Genomic DNA, 17392 nt, shown 5'->3' with positions numbered 1-17392 from the left:
CCCAAAAACCATGAAAATGACACCCATCACGAAAAAAAGTCAAATTTTCGTCGGCGCCATCTTGGATTTTAGTTTTGACCTCATATTAGTTAATAGCTACCCCAAAAACCATGAAAATGACACCCATGACGAAAAGATGTAAAATTTTCGTCGGCGCCATCTTGGATTTTAGTTTTGACCTCATATTTGTTAAGAGCTACTCCAAAATCTTGAAAATGACACCCATGACGAAAAGATGTAAAATTTTCGTCGGCGCCATCTTGGATTTTAGTTTTGACCTCATATTGGTTAATAGCTACCCCAAAAACTACCCACACTTGCAAATGTGTTTGCTACGTAGGAAAAGTTCAGATTTAAGAGTATCCTAGGTAATGTGTTATGTGACGAATACCTATAATTTATTTCATTTCGACTATTTTTCGGAATAACATACATTTACTAAGAATTGTATACAATGCCGGATTTAATACAGTGCCGGTAACATCATATGTATGATAATAATTCTACATTTCTTAAAAAGCTTTGATATTGTATACAATTCATAGATTATTATTCAATGAAATAATGATGTAAAATAGTCACACTTTTTTAAGTTGTTTGAATATACTAACATACTTATTAGGATCGTACCTACTAATAAAAGTAACAAAATGAATTTTTAAAGTTCCTAGTAATCTTCTGGAATCAATTTCAATAAAAATACATAATATCAAAAATTAAAAATAATATCAAGTATGAAGATGGTCTATAAAATGGAATGCGCTATGTTTACGTGAGCGTGATATTGCCGCGAACAAAGTTACGTCGTTAGATACCTAAAGGACAATGCCCACCTTCCATACATTTGAAAACCTGATAAAGAAAGTTTATGTATAGACCGCAAGTATAGCAGGAATACTGCGTGCTTGATTAGGGAATAATTCCCTGTTTTCACTTTTACCAGTTAAACGCCAGGAATTTTAAAAAATACGAATTACTACTTTGTAGGTTAGGAATTGTCGCGGGCAAATTATCAACACAAATAGCTATGGAAATATGTAGGCAGTACATATGTACCAAGTAGGTATTTAAAAGTTAATTAATTATATCATTCTACCTATTAATTCTACCTATTAACGAGACGTAAACGCAAAACGAAAGAGACTGCGCCGATTCGAATATGACAGGCGGCTGTCAAACGTCAAAACAATCCGTTTCACTCTATCATCATCATAATTAAACGTAAACTGATAATGTTCGTATTATTTTTTACTTGACTTTAATAAATGTTCATAATATTTTACTATTTAGGTAAAAGAATTAAGTACTTAAAATATAACAAACAGTAATAAAACTAGTTAAAATAGTAAAAGTCAGTCTCCAGTCGTCACTCGCCAGCAAGTAAAACGGAACGTAGCAACTCTACAGATAACGTTCAAAAACCATAATTTCATTTTTTAAGAAGTTTGTACGAGTTTAGAAAAATAACAAAAATCTTTTTTTCCTACGTCTCTGATAAAAAAATGATAAGCGTAATGAGTTCACAATAAAATAAGCTAAATTTTAAGATTTGTTTCATTTCTATACATGTTCAGGTGAAAAATGGGCATTGTTCTTTGAGTAACGCAGATTTGTGACAGCGTCCTTAAATTACCGTCTTAATTACTGCATGAACTGATGTGGTTACACTAGAGTTTACCTAGATATGCCAGTAATTATTGGCATTTACCGCAGCAAAACATAGTAGTTAATTAATATGGTTTCTGTAATAATAGGCTATTTGACAGTATAAAAAATAAATTACTTTTTTGTGTAATCCATATGTATATAAGGTTTTTGAAGCGATTTAAATTAATAAATGATATAAATAATAACTTATTTATTTATAAATCGTCGAGAAAAAACATCATATTTTTTTAAATTACCACGTGACCGAAAACATCCATGATTGGCTGCATCTGCCATGACGTCACAGCGGCGTAAATAACAAGTGATCCCAACGTTTACTCACGTCGTTGCTGAATTTCGCTTTTGGTTTTGTTTCTTGTATAACTTATTTCTTGTGATTCAAGGTGTCTGTAATCAGTTTTGTTCTTTATGTGTTATTTTTGTTTGTCATGGAACCAAATTTCGAAAAGGCAAACAGTAGAAATCTACCTAATGTGGACGCTATAATGGTTGGCATGTTCTTTAAAAACAACCCAGATTTTTGAATTGAGAAATGTGAAAACAGCTACGTAAGTTAATATTTCAGTCGTCGTTCATTACCTTTTTAGTTAAATTTACCTACAAACATGAATCACAATAGCACAATAATTATGAAGTATACATTTTTTAGGTTATGCACTTTGTTTTTCATTTCAGCCCTCCAGTTTATAGGATTGACGTGTTTGTATTGATTATTTTCAATATCAATACAAACACGTCATCATCAATTTATATAATATATCATTATCTAACCTCAAGCAGGTAAGTAATGAGACGATTTATACTATGTATCTTCTTATATATAAAAATGAATCGCAAAATGTGTTGGTAAGCGCATAACTCGAGAACGGCTGAACCGATTTCGATAATTCTTTTTTTATTATATTCCTTGAAGTACGAGGATGGTTTTTATGTAGAGAAAACGTAAATATGTACCACGGGCGAAGCCGGGGCGGACCGCTAGTTGCAAATAAAATAAACTGCCTACTAGGTATTCAACACAAAATTCGAAGTGGTCTTCACAAAAAAATATAACTGTTTTAATTGATATATCTAATATCACTTGGATTTCTGCGAGCTAACTGCAACCACTTTCTACGCATTTTTATATCTTTTGGAGCACATATAAATAGTTTGTCAGGGGTTTTAATAGTTGTATTTCTTCATCCAGGAATTACACACTATCTATAAGAACTCATTTTCTGGTTTTTAAACAGATTAACTTAATTATACTATAATTAAAACAAAAACGAACAATAAGTACTAGGAGCAAGTTGATGTTTACGCCGCTGTGACGTCACCATGGTCGCGAGACGCCATATTCTTCAAAATTGTGTTTTGGCGGCATATTTGAATATCATGTTTTTATTTTCCATTTTCTCAATTAATAACTACAAAAAATTAAGAAACTTGTGTTTTGTGTGGTCTATAAACGTATCTTAATAATTTGAGACAGTTTTCAAAACCTTGTCAAATAGCCTATTCATCAAGGATTATTTTTTCTTTTTCAAATCATCTATTAAACTTGGAAATGATAAATTTTGTTTGATCCGACATAAAAATCGATGTGTAGTAGGTACACTGCGATTTTTATAGTTCTTCTGTCGGGTATCCCAAAGAGACGGTTCGGATTAGAATATAATTCCAAAAATTCGAGCGCCATCGAGCGCTTTTTCATTTGACCACTCCATGTCGATACGTGCGTCGCCGGTGAGCTCATATTGCACACTGATATGCCAATAATTATTGCCACAACTTTAACAACACCTAGGTGTAACCACGACTTATGGCCATAATTCTATAATGCCAATCAATATGACAAATGGCGGTAAGCAATAGCTCCGGCGGCGGTATTCTTTCGCACATCAAAGAAGATTACCGCGGTAATTATTGCGTATGCGGCCACACTTCCGTTTGTCCAGTGTGCAATATGAGCTCACCGGCGACGCACGTATCGACCGACATGGAGTGGTCAAATGAAAAAGCGCTCGATGGCGCTAATTTTTGGAATTCTTGGAATTCTTCTCTTTGGGATACCCGACAGAAGAACTATAAAAATCGCAGTGTACACAATGATGCGTGGCGTCGGATCAAACAAAATTTATCATTTCCAAGTACAATAGATGATTTGAAAAAGAAAAAATCCTTTTGAAAACGAAAGAATCCTAGATGAATTATTACAGAAACCATAATTATATTAATTATTAACTTTTTTTTTGCTGCGGTAAATGCCAATAATTACCGACATATCTAGGTAAACTGTAATGTAACCACATCAGTTCATGCAGTAATTTAGACGGTAATATAATGCCATAATTATTGCGGTAACAGCCCGGTAGACGGTAAGGTAGTGTGGCCGTAGCATTAGAAACCTCCAAAATACTTAGTTATATCATCAAATAAAATCAAATTACTACGATACTATCGATACGATACTATCCGATCGGTAGGTATTTTATGTATCTACTATTTATTTATCATCTATATATTATTTATTCATATCACTTTTATGTAACTATCTATTCATTTATTTTTTATTTTTTTATTGTATATACCTACTTACTTTTTTCTATTATATTATATGCTAATATTGTTCTCACACTATATATAGTATTTATATTTTACGTATGGTACGGGTATGTAATGGGTCTTGACTCTTGGCAGAATATCAGCGTTATGGTTCTCAGAACTATGACTATGTGCTGAGCCAAGACCTTTTCAGGGAACATTTCTTGTATTCATTTTTGTTTAATTTAATTTTAGATTTTAAGGGTATTTTGTTTTTTTTTTCTTCTTTTTAACTGTCTAGTATTTAAGAATTGTAAATGTTTTCCTGAATAAATGAATAAATAAATAAATAAATTATAAAACTTCATAAATTACTTGATTAAATCGTTTCAGCATAAAACATCGTTACAGTAACGATGTTTGAGTACGATATCAAATCTTACATGTAATGTTAAAATAATCACGGCGGTGGTCATAGCATTATTGAAAGCACAATAATTTACTTATATCATATCATATCGACGCGGACGTAATCCCAGGTGTTTTAATAACTTTTCATATTTATTTCTGTTCATATAGGTAGTTACCTACCTCCCGAGTTATAGGCACATGAAACATCATTCATGCATACAAGGTCTCTCATTTTTTTCTATATTACATCCTAGCCCCTACCACTAGCCGTGCCTGTGTGCAACGTGTATGTAGGTATTTGTGTTAGTGAATCGATTGATTTAAAATAATTGGGGATTTGCATTACTCGTGAGAGATATATCATAGAGTCGTTTGCTTTACTTACCACGTGCACTTGTAGATAGACTATCCGTATTAATTAGAGGTTCACTCGTTTACCTAACCATACTATTGCAAAAATAATTCTTAATGTAAATTAAATTGCTGGTTTAAGTTACCTGGCGATCAGGCTTACAATGAAATAAAAAATATGTAGTAGGAAGTCAAAATATGGTGAATAGAGTACTTTATGAATAAAACTAAATATTATGTCAATTGCGCAGCACAACATTTGGCACATTGAAACCTTACTGAAACAATACAATCTCAGGATATAATATTATATTATTATTTTTTAGTATATTAATGAAACATGTGGGTTGGGTGTGTATATCTGTAGAGCTCGGTTGCAGTGGCAGTGCGGGAGGGAGAATGTGGGAGGAGGAGTGTCAGGTGCGCGGCGCGCTGGCGGTGGTGCTGCGCTGCGGGCGCGCGGCGGGAGTGGCGCCGGTGCGACTGGCGCGCGCCGGGGACGGCTACCGAGCCCGCTTCTGCAGCCGCAGCGCTCTCTACGGACGCGTTCTGGTCGCGCTGCTCAGTAAGCGACCGTCTTGCCGGTTCGGCGGAGTGTGCCATAGGAGCACACTTCCTCTAGTCTAATACAGTGCAGTTTTTTTTTAATGTAGCATTGTTTCAACTTTTGATAGAGAAGTATTAGAGTAAGATCCCAGAGCGATAAGACATAACTAATTTTCTAAAGGATGAAACTTTAAGTTCTCAGTAGTGTCTCATGTACTTTGTATACCTGCGTGTTTGTGAAGTTTGCCCAGTGACACCTGGGCAGGTACCAGGTGAGAAAGGTGACTAAAAATAAGAGTTACTTTACTTAAATTTAGATGGCTGATTTTTAGATATATTATATAGAATATCATTCTCAAATGGTATCGCAAGTATCAGACACTTTTCATGGGCCAAAACTTTTGTCAGACGCTTTAAAGCTCCACTTCCAAAAATAAATAAACTTTACTTATTTTTAAATGTCTGATTTTTTAATATGTTATCAACATAACTATTACAAAATTATATTTAATCAGTCAGACAAAATGGAATGACCAAAAATCCACTAAACACAAAAAATATTCGGCCGTGAGTACGAACGCGAGAGCATTATGCATGCGTTTCAGAGCGAGTGTATATATATGTGTATAGATAGTAACCCGGATCTCCTTCTTTAACTCTCATTCTGTTTCAGTCTACTGTGTATGTGCGCGCAATGTATAGTATACATTATACCCGGCGCGGCGAATGATGATTCCTATGACACTGACAGTTATTCTCAAGAGACAAACTTGTAATGGCGTCACCATTAAATTAGAAACGTATTGGAGGCGTCTAAAAATGGCATTTATTAATTTTTATGTAGCTTTATGCCATAACAATGATATTCCGTTGGAATTATAACCATTCTTAACATTTACGAGAAATTATATCAATCTGACTTTGCGTTTACGTCCTACAAAACTTACATCGTTGGCATTTATCGACTAGTGCGGAAAGTATCGATAAACCAATTTCGATAGTGGAAACGAGTTCACATTTTTTCCACGCTTAAGCTTCAGTTCATTCACTATTGAATGGAACAGAAGATCGCAGCGTAATTAATTCATTCATTACCGCTCGCGTTAATTTACTTATGATAATATAATTTTTTTAGACAAATTAAATGGGGGCTTCCATTTTCATGATAAAATAATATACACTGTGTTAAACGGGTTAAAAATTACGTGAAAATGATAAGGCGCATTTTTATGCTTTGGAAAACTTTCGTTTTACTTACCTACTTAATCTATGCTAAAAAACTTAAATTAATACAACAACAACATAATAGACGTCAAAAATTTTAGTTAAAATTAATTTTATAATATTTGTAAAAACATTTTTACCAACGTCGCCGAATGCAAATCACGCCTTTGCCTATAAAATAGTAAAGTATCGACACGACCCATCATACCAGCAATCACTAAGACGAACTGTCATAGGAATCATCATTCGCCGCGCCGGGTATAATGTATACTATACATTGCGCGCACATACACAGTAGACTGAAACAGAATGTGAGTTAAAGAAGGAGATCCGGGTATCTATACACATATACAGGGTGTAATCGTTAAGTGTGCACAAGCGATTATTCCGTAACTATTGCAGATATCAAAAAACTTTAAACTGATATCGAAAGTACTTAACCTAATGATTAAAATGGCCATAATAAATTTTTAAAAATAAAACGAGAAATAACCAAAAATGTTACATTAAACGCTCCCATACAATTTATTTCCCATACATTTTGTATTCATAGTAGATTTTCGAAGTGACGTCCTTATTGTGCAATACAATGAGGAGGTCTATTTACAGTTTCTAAATGAACTTCCCTCCAAATTTGCGAAGTAATTAAAGCAGAAAACCAAAAAAACAAAAAAAAGCTAAAATCTTTCATATTAAATGTATAGGTTGATCCAAAAGTAATGATAATTGGGTATTTCCTATGCACATAAAAATATAAAATAAAATATGTTTTATGCTTGCTCATGTAATCACTAAGTTATCACAAAAAAATTATATCTACAGGCCACGTTTCCAAGTATTAACATTAATTTTAATGTGAACAGTGCGAGCCAGAATGTTTCCCGACGAAAAGAAGAAACAACGATTCGACATTTAGAGGGTGAATTTCTAAATTTTTTATGAGATCAGGATAATTTTTTGTCACGATTTGTGACCATGGGCGTTACCTGGGTTCACCATGTTTATGCTGAAACCAAGAAACAATCAATGGCCTGGATGCGAGCTTCCAAAGTGACGGTGAAGATTTTCAAAGTGAAAATTAGTGGGATAGATTAAAGCCGTAGTTTTTTGGGACGCTGAAGAAATGTGGAATATTTTAAGAAGGTAGCCACTACTACACAGGGCTCTTACTACACAGACCAAATTAAAAGATTGCGGGTAGGTTAGTAAGAAAAAGAGACATGGCAAACTTCGGTCTTGAATGTTGGTTCACCAAGACAACGCACCAGATCACAAAGCGTCAGTTGCGATGGCTGCCAATCAAAAATCGGCATTGAAAATGCTTGAACACCCACCCTGTTTGTAAGATCTAGCTCCTAGTTAATTCTATCTCTTACCTTGGCACAGGAAACACCGTCGATACAAGAAATTTTAAGACGACAGCGAAGTGATGGCCGATTTTGAGGGGTTTTTGTAGATGAAGTCAAAGGTTTTTTTTTTCTAAGTTAAGGAAAAAAAATATCGAAGTATATTATCTAGTTAGAAGACTATCTAGAGAAATACATAATTATTTTAACTGTAATGACCTTGTTTAATATTGATTATCATTACTTTTGGATCAACCCATGTACATGGGATATTCATATCTCATACTAAATGTATGGGAGGGTTTAAAGTTAATTTTTTAGATATTTCTCGTATTATTTTTAAAAATTTATTATGGCCATTTTACTCATTAGGTTAAGTACTTTCGATATCAGTTTAAAGTTTTTTGATATCTGTAATAGTTACGGAATAATCGCCTGTGCACACTTAACGATTACACCCTGTATATACACTCGCTCTGAAACGCATTTATAATGCTCTCGCGTTCGTACTCACGGCCGAATATTTTTTGTGTTTAGTGGATTTTTGGTCATTCCAATTTGTCTGACTGATTAAATATAATTTTGTTATAGTTATGTTGATAACATATTAAAAAATCAGACATTTAACAAGATAAAAAGTAAAACAACTAAAACCCAACTACGACAAAAAACGACGCTGAAAAAGTATAAAACAAAAGTTAAATTGATGAACTAATAAAGAAGCTATGAACGAAAAGATGTGAATTATATGCAATCAGCCCATGAATACAGGTAAAGTCACAAGCAAATGCTAGTAATATATATATATTCAAAATGTGCAAGTAAAAAGCTTTCAAATGATACCAAACACGGCATATTTATCTTAACTTTATTTTTTTACTCTGTATGTTTTGTCCGCTAGAGGGCGCCACATTAGATTTTGTGAAACCCCATATAGCCTATAACCAGCGGACAATTAAGACGCTTCTAATGATATGTCATTTGTCGAATTCTGATAAGTAGTTTAGAAGTTACGAGGGAACAGATGAACATACATACATACATACATATATACATACATACATACATACATACATACATAGCCTGTCAAAATCATAACCCTCCTTTTGCTTTGCCGTAGTCGGGTAAAAATAAGTAAAGTTTATTTATTTTTGGAAGTGGAGCTTTAAAGCGTCTGACAAAAGTTTTGGCCCATGAAAAGTGTCTGATACTTGCGATACCATTTGAGAATGATATTCTATATAATATATCTATAAATCAGCCATCTAAATTTAAGTAAAGTAACTCTTATTTTTAGTCACCTTTCTCACCTGGTACCTGCCCAGGTGTCACTGGGCAAACTTCACAAACACGCAGGTATACAAAGTACAGGAGACACTACTGAGAACTTAAAGTTTCATCTTTTAGAAAATAAGTTATGTCTTATCGCTCTGGGATCTTGGACTATATGACAATGTTTTCCATATTTTCATGCTTCACTTTCAAAAGTTACTCTTCGAACAAAACAACAACAGTTCCTGAATAACAGCCGGTTTGTTACTCCCAGTCGTAGACGTCGTGAGCCTAGACCTGATGAATCTATACGCGACCCACGTGCGCGGCGAGCCACTCACCAAGACGGACTTCACGCACCTGCCGCTGTCGTGCTCGCTACTGGTGCTCATGGTGACCAGCGCGCTCGGCACGCGCAGCTTCGTACACAGCATGTTCGGATACCTGACAGCCTTACAGAAGGTCAGCTAGTGGAATTTTTTCAACAGTTAAATTTCTAATTCTAATCTACTAGATAAAAAACATTCTTCGTCTAGGAAGTAGGTCATCTTCATAAGAGCATTTTATTATACGTCATATTTAATTTTCAGATTGTAATTTGTATAGGAACTTATCTAGTATAATTTAAAAAGCTAAGACTCACTCGCTAACTCTTTGATAGCGCAGTCTACAATTACATCTAAACTTCTATAATAATAATATAAAGCTGACGACTATTTTGTTAGATATGATTAGATAATTATAATTTTATAATTAGGAAATAATATTGTAATACAGTGGAATAACAAGTTGTCAAAAGATCGTGCAATAGACATATTCTCAGACAGTCTTCCAAAATTTAATAATAATATTGTTGCTTCATTTGTTCCATGATTTACATCATTGGTCTCGGTCAAGTTTTGTGTGTTTACTTACTAATGATCTTTTTATTTATTTACACTATTTACATCATTTTACACTGTTAATAAGTGGTTAGTAATTGCAGTTTAAATTATTTACGTTTTATTGTTTAGGATTAATGTTTTAGTGAGATTATAATTAGGTACCTGCTTAATGTACCTCTATTTTAAATGTTATGTGCCTATCTATTTTGCTGCGATATTTTTTAAATGTGGATTAAACTAAGAGTTATGTTTTATATTTCCTACTGATTTTTATGAATTTAAATGTTTAAATTTTAATGAATTAAATTTTTAATGTAGTTAAATGTAGTTTTTAACTTAAATATGTATTTTTAAAGTGAAACTTTCATTACATCGTCTCAAACTTTTTGGTCTGTGTAGCGCATGTCGCGTGTATCGCGGCTGCCGAGTAGGTATAGGTACCTACTCGGCAGCCGACCGTCACGCGACATGCGCTAGTCGCTACACAAAGCAGTGTTCGGAACCGTTCGAATAGTTTCACTTTTACCGTGGTTTCTAAAACCACACAACATTTTTTTCAATTAAGATTTATTTTGTTAATAATCAAAATAGTCATTTTATGTAATAAATCGTCTATTTTTTATTGTCTGTTAACAAGCCGTGGCAACTTGTAGGTACTTATTAAAACACTCGGCCCTCTATTTCTATCTTTTATATCTGTGACCATGTAATGGTGTCTGTTTTGTAAGTTGTCCTAAATAAATAAAATAAAATAACCAAAGTCACGTTTTACATTTTAGAGAAATATTATTACAATTAAGTTATCATAGATGATAAAAGTACTTCTTCTACAGAATGTTATTAACCTTAAGTTCAAATAAATTATTTTTTACCTCTATATTAATTGTAGTTAATTTCCCAGATAAATACTAATGAAAATGTAGCAAGGGAGAGAAAGCGTTCAGTTTTGTTAATAATCATCGTCACCGGATATTGTTCTATGCAAGTGTGGGATATAAGCAATGAATTAACATACAATCAACGTGAGTAATGAGTATTATAATAATACTAGCTCATGCCCGCGACTTCGTTCACCTGAACTTTGGACGTGGACAACTGGAGGGATTCAATTAAATTGAGTGTCATATAACACACATGAAAGTCACGTGTGTCACGTGTGAGTGTCACGTGTGATTGTCACGTTTTAGTGTCACGTGTGAGAGACACGTGTGTCACGTGTAAGTGCCAAGTGTGTCACGTGTGAGAGTAACGTGTGTCACGTAGTAAATGACAAAAAAAAGTTATTGTGGGTTATCCATAAGAGATAGACATATACCATCACGGACTTTTCTGTAGACCTTTTCAATGTGTACAATACTTAGTACATTATTTTGACAAAACTCTTAGGGTTCAGCCTGCGTTTGCAATGTAAGCGGAAAAAATGTAATTTTTTACGACATCACTTTAGAAACCTCAAAAATAACAGTACTTCTCTGCTATTTAATGGATGTTATTATACATATAAACCTTCCTCTTGAAACACTCTATCTATTAAAAAAAACCGCATCAAAATCCGTTGCGTAGTTTCAAAGATTTAAGCGTACAAAGGGACATAGGGACAGAGAAAGCGACTTCATTTTATACTATGTAGTGATTTTGTAGTCTAGACGTGCAAATATAATTTTACTTTGCGGTAAGTAAAGCTTACAGTTCAGTTAAATTAGAATTAGTATATACTATAATAGTAGGAGAGCCCGTGGGAGATCGTCCTTCACCGATCTGATAACCAGATGAGACGTATTTTTTATAAACAAATATGCATATCGAAAAGTGGTCATGGCTATTTTTAATTAAATTAACTTTTATCGATTTTTTTCATCACCTTCATACTTTTGATAATCAAATGAAATTTATTTGACTGATAGTTTTTGATACACAGAATATGCCTAGGTATGCTTTTTTTTCACCTATTTTGACTTACCTGTTTACACCTGCTTGCACTGAAATAAGTAGGCCATGTGTGCCAAATTTCATCAAAATCGGTTCAGCAGTTTTGCGTGGAGGAGTTAGAAGAAACAAACATAGGTACTTATAGAAACATACAACTTATATTGTTCAAGAAACTATCTTCTCAGTGTTTATCCACTATGCTTAAATGCAGTAACAAAGCTAATTACCTATTTTTACTATAATGATTACTTCTAGCTGGTGATGTGACAATGTTGAAATGCTTTGGGTACATGAAGTACATAATGCTTACGATGATGATGATTCAAGTTGCAATGCTTTATTTTGAGATTCACAAAGGTTTAGAGGCAATAGCTAAAGATTTGCAGCGGTTGATATATGCAGGTCGGTTTGGGTTATGTAAGCTACGGAATACGTTTTTACTTTTTAGTAAATAAATAAATAAATTATCTAGTGTTGCTTTTAATGAAACGATAGGTATGTACAATATGATAATTGGAATAGCACGATATAATTTTTTAGAGGACGATAACAAGGAGGAAGCCAAGCGCTGTCTCCGGGAGCTGAACCGTCGCTTCCTGACCGTTTGTGACGTCAGCACTCAGATGATCAACCACACGGGCCTCTTCTGTGTCGTAGTCTTCGTTTTTAACATCTTTACCATGATAGACACGAGCTCTTTTGTTGCAATTCATTTTATAACGAATGGTAAGTACCTATGACAATTCAGTTTTTTTTGGTGGTTAGACATAAAAAACTCAGAAATCTGACAATTAGTTACTGGGAAAATAATTTTTTAGGTAAAGACACTTGTTAGCCAGTAGCACCATAGGCAGTGACTCAGGTCGGCGTTTGCGTCCCCTTAGGCCCTGCGCAGACGACAGACTATCCGTGTTTTTAGTCTGTGAAAATAGAACCTATGAAATTATATGCAGTAACGCACACGACGCGCAAAAAGTCCGGCGCACAAAAAATCCGTGTAATTCGGGCAGACCGCACCGCGCCGCTCCGCACAAAAGTGTGTGAAAAGAATTGAACGTTTGCTTCAACGCGCGCTAATGCAGACGGCGCACACTTTACACGATTTCCATAGCGTCTACGTCCCTACAGCTCTGCCGACAAAATGATCGAAGATGTGCGTCGTGTGCGTTGAGTCTGTGAAAAATCCGCGACCGACTTTTTGCGCGCCATGCAGACTTTTTGTGCGCCGCAGACTCGATCGCACAAAAAGTGTGCCGTCTGCGCAGGGCCTTAGGCCATGCGCAGACGACAGACTATCCGTGACGCACTTTTTAGTCTGTGAAAATAGAACCTATGAAATTATATGCAGTAACGCACACGACGCGCAAAAAGTCCGGCGCACAAAAAATCCGTGTAATTCGGGCAGACCGCACCGCGCCGCTCCGCACAAAAGTGTGTGAAAAGAATTGAACGTTTGCTTCAACGCGCGCTAACGCAGACGGCGCACACTTTACACGATTTCCATAGCGTCTACGTCCCTACAGCTCTGCCGACAAAATGATCGAAGATGTGCGTCGTGTGCGTTGAGTCTGTGAAAAATCCGCGACCGACTTTTTGCGCGCCATGCAGACTTTTTGTGCGCCGCAGACTCGATCGCACAAAAAGTGTGCCGTCTGCGCAGGGCCTTAAGCGTACAGAATGGTGTTTATAAATATTATTTTACAGGATATAAGAATGCTGACTGGTGGTACATATCGCGCCACTCAGTCTGGATCACGCTGCAGGTGCTGAGACCCATACTCTTCTATGAATCATTTCATCAAATCAACAATGAGGTATCACTAGCGACATTTACGTAGTCTTATTTCTTAGCCACTGTTTTCTTCATGATGATGATGTTGATGATGATTAAAGTTTAAAAATTTAAGGGAAATTCGAAATTGCCAACAACAGTGATGATATCATGCATCATCACTGTACTACCGATGTACATGTCAATCAATGACAAAATTTTCTGGTAAAGTTTTTGAAAATGATGATTTTCTATATTTTTAGGTGCACTTTTCGAATTTTTACGCTGCCACACGAAAATATGCTAAGGTTGCAACAAAAGGGGAAATTAAACAATTGTAATTATTACAATTATGATGTAACCATTTATTCATATATACATTCAAAATAATTGCGATTATTAAATCAGATGTAATTTATTTGTTCATAAATATATAATGACATAAATTGCACTGCTAAATATTTACGTGACTATTATAAAATTCAACTATGTAATGCATTCGCATTCGGACGAAGATTCTGATAAGAAAATAATGAGGAAAATATATACATAGCATTGATTTAAATTGTACAGATACAAATACAGTCTATAGCTAAAATATTGTTTGCTTCTGGGATTTCGATCTAGATTTACATCCATTCACAGAACAGTTTGTGTGTGCCATTATAGAATATGTAGTTAAGTATAATAAAGTTATTACAGAAAAAATACGACTGTGTATGTATGACGTATGACGAGTATGACGAGTATGACTATAAAAACTTATATAACTTTTTGAATCGTTATATCTTAGAAACGGTGGCTCGTAAGAAAAAAAGTATTGATACATTTTTTATAGACAATTTTATGATCTACAATCTTTGCCTGAGGTACTTTATGATAAAACTTACCGTTTTGCTGAAAATCGCGAAAAACTCATTTTTTTGACCTTTGACCGTGAATAAAAGTTTTAGCTTACAGGGGAATGATGGGGAACTTTTAGACATTGTTTATAATTATGTTTTCAACAACTTCACAGAAATTCAGCCTGTTGGGACTTTATGTAGTAGTACCCTCATTTTTTGGTTTAAATTGACCGGGCTATATTGTGGCGATAGCTAGAACGTGATAGATGAAATTTTTACAATATTCGACTCGCACTTGGCCGGTTTTTTTAAACTTTCGGCATATTTTTAGGTGACCTACCAGATGATTTGACTAAGAATTTTCGAACGTAAATCAATCACCGTGTGTAATAGTTCCAATTATGACCCGCAGAAAACGAAACTAAAATGCATAATGGCCAAAGTGATGTACCAGTGGACGGGCTGCGGCGAGCTGCTGTGCGAGGAGCTGGAGCTGGGCGCGCAGCAGCTGCTGGCGCACGCCGCGCCCGTCGCGCCGTTCGGCATGCTGCACTACTCGCGCGCGCTGCTGCTCACTGTGAGTTGTGTACCTGTATATACCGCAGTATATACCGCGCGCGCAGCAGCTGCTGGCTATCTCAAGCCGAACAGAGCGCGGCACTCTGCGCTTGGCCCGTTACTAATACATGTAATGCCAGTCTGTGAGGCCCGTTTTCAGTCGTGAGATTGCAAATTATTATTAAAATGGGTTTTATATTTCAGACGTTCAGTATTGTGATGACGTACGCACTCGTGGAGTTGCAGTTCAAGATAGTCAGTTTTCAGTCTACCAGCAATCAGGATATCCAGCCCTTGCCCTTCAATATCACTTCTATGTAATTTTTCGAACAATAATTATTATTTCATGAGTAATAAAATAAAACTGTGTATGACAATAATTGTTTGTTTCATTTAATCCTAAATATGATATTACCTACTTCATGCCTACTTGTTGCATAACTTGTAATATACAAGGTGGAATTTTTTTATAGGTATTTTTGCTTCTGGGATATGCGTTCCCCGACGAGTAAAATGAAAATAAGGAAAGGATTAGTTTACACATATCATTACAAAGAATTAAGTTTGAGACCGGTGCCTAAACTAGGTGCCTAAAACAAAAGAAAATTTGAAATAAGAAACAAAAACAAAGAAATTAGTTACTTACCACTATTATACCACACTTGGTGGTTACGCAAGTAAGCAGTTTTAAGTATAATGTATATTTCAGAATGATATAAGGATATAATATTATCAGTACGTTTTATGTATATTGTCTTTTTTTGGTCGAAATAAAAAAAAATTGTCTGGAAATAAGAGGTACGGTACCACATAACCGAATCATGCAAAAAACCGCTTCGTTAGAGACTTGCAAAAAAACTGTGACTGCGTGTGAACATAGGGTTAGCATGCACATACTCGATACTATACGTATTTTTTTTTTTTTTTTTTTTTATTAAATAAGGTTGCTAATTAAAATAGCACCTTATATAAATTACAATCTAGCCTACAAGACTAATAAGTAATTTTATGTTAACCTAAATTTCTAAATAACTTATTCTAAGAGAGTGTCCATTGTCACTTGCTTAGTGTCTGTTAAGGGGAAGTAAGTCACTTTGCTCGTGTGCTTTGGTATACAGATAATTGTCACTGTTCACTTTTCACTTATCACTACACTAACTCAAAAGGTTTAGTCCTTTTTAGTCTTCGCACTAGGTCCGTGGTATCAAGGAGCTGGATAGCCTCAACATTCACGTGATGATGAAGTCGATGTTGATGAGCTTCTGCATGTTTTTGAACAATTTTGTCCACGGTGTCCACTTTTAGGTCACGGTGGAGGTCACCATTACGGATGTACCAGGGGGCATTTACAATGTCTCTCAGTACTTTATTTTGGAAACGTTGTATTATGTTAATGTTGCTTTTTTTGGTACAGCCCCACAGCTGAATACCATACGTCCATACTGGCATGAGGACTTGTTTGTATATGAGAAGCTTATTATGTATCGACAACTGGGAGTATCTTCCGAGAAGCCAATACAATTTCTTATAGCGCAAGCCTAATTCTTCTCGCTTCTTCTTGACGTGAGCCTTCCAGCGTAGCTTAGCGTCAAGCGTCATACCAAGGTATTTCGCCGTGTTAGCATAAGGTATTTGTTGGCCATTAAGGAGTATCGGGACAATCTGTGTTCTTTTGTTTGTAAAATTTATGTGAACGGATTTTGATTCGTTCAATCTTATCCGCCATTTCCGAGTCCATTCATAGACCTGGTTCACAGCTTCTTGGACTTTATCTCCTGCTTCCTGGTAAGTGATGCCTGTGGCCATGATAGCAGTGTCGTCAGCAAATGTTGCAGTAATGTTTTTTTCTAATACTGGGATGTCACACGTGTACAAAAGGTATAGGATGGGACCTAAAACACTTCCTTGTGGCACACCAGCTCGTATTTCCTTGAGGTCCGAGAAGGCATCGTCTTGTCGAACTCTAAAGACTCGATTGGTTATATACGATTCTAAGATATCTGAAATTTGTTTTGGTAGCATTGTTCTTATTTTATGAATGAGACCTTTGTGCCAAACCTT

The 17392-nt window shown here is 35.2% G+C and overlaps 1 protein-coding gene across 1 annotated transcript; it reads left to right on the top strand.

Moving 5' to 3' along the window:
- The first annotated feature begins 5355 nt into the window (after positions 1-5355).
- Positions 5356-15688, top strand: LOC149899407 (uncharacterized). Its single transcript, XM_090114658.1, has 8 exons — positions 5356-5521; positions 9619-9806; positions 11130-11250; positions 12413-12559; positions 12698-12883; positions 13862-13971; positions 15186-15350; positions 15536-15688. Exons 1-8 carry the CDS (start codon positions 5356-5358, stop codon positions 15650-15652), a joined length of 1200 nt encoding a protein of 399 aa, XP_089970784.1. The 3' UTR covers positions 15653-15688.
- Positions 15689-17392: the final 1704 nt, after the last annotated feature.

This window comes from Colias eurytheme, chromosome 21, assembly GCF_061535395.1.
Source record: "Colias eurytheme isolate Ceu_HAF_F1 chromosome 21, ilColEury1 Martin Lab GWU primary, whole genome shotgun sequence".
Taxonomy (NCBI): Eukaryota; Metazoa; Arthropoda; class Insecta; order Lepidoptera; family Pieridae; genus Colias; species Colias eurytheme.
Note: the sequence above shows the minus strand (reverse complement) of the source record. Positions and strands in the feature narration are given on the sequence as shown.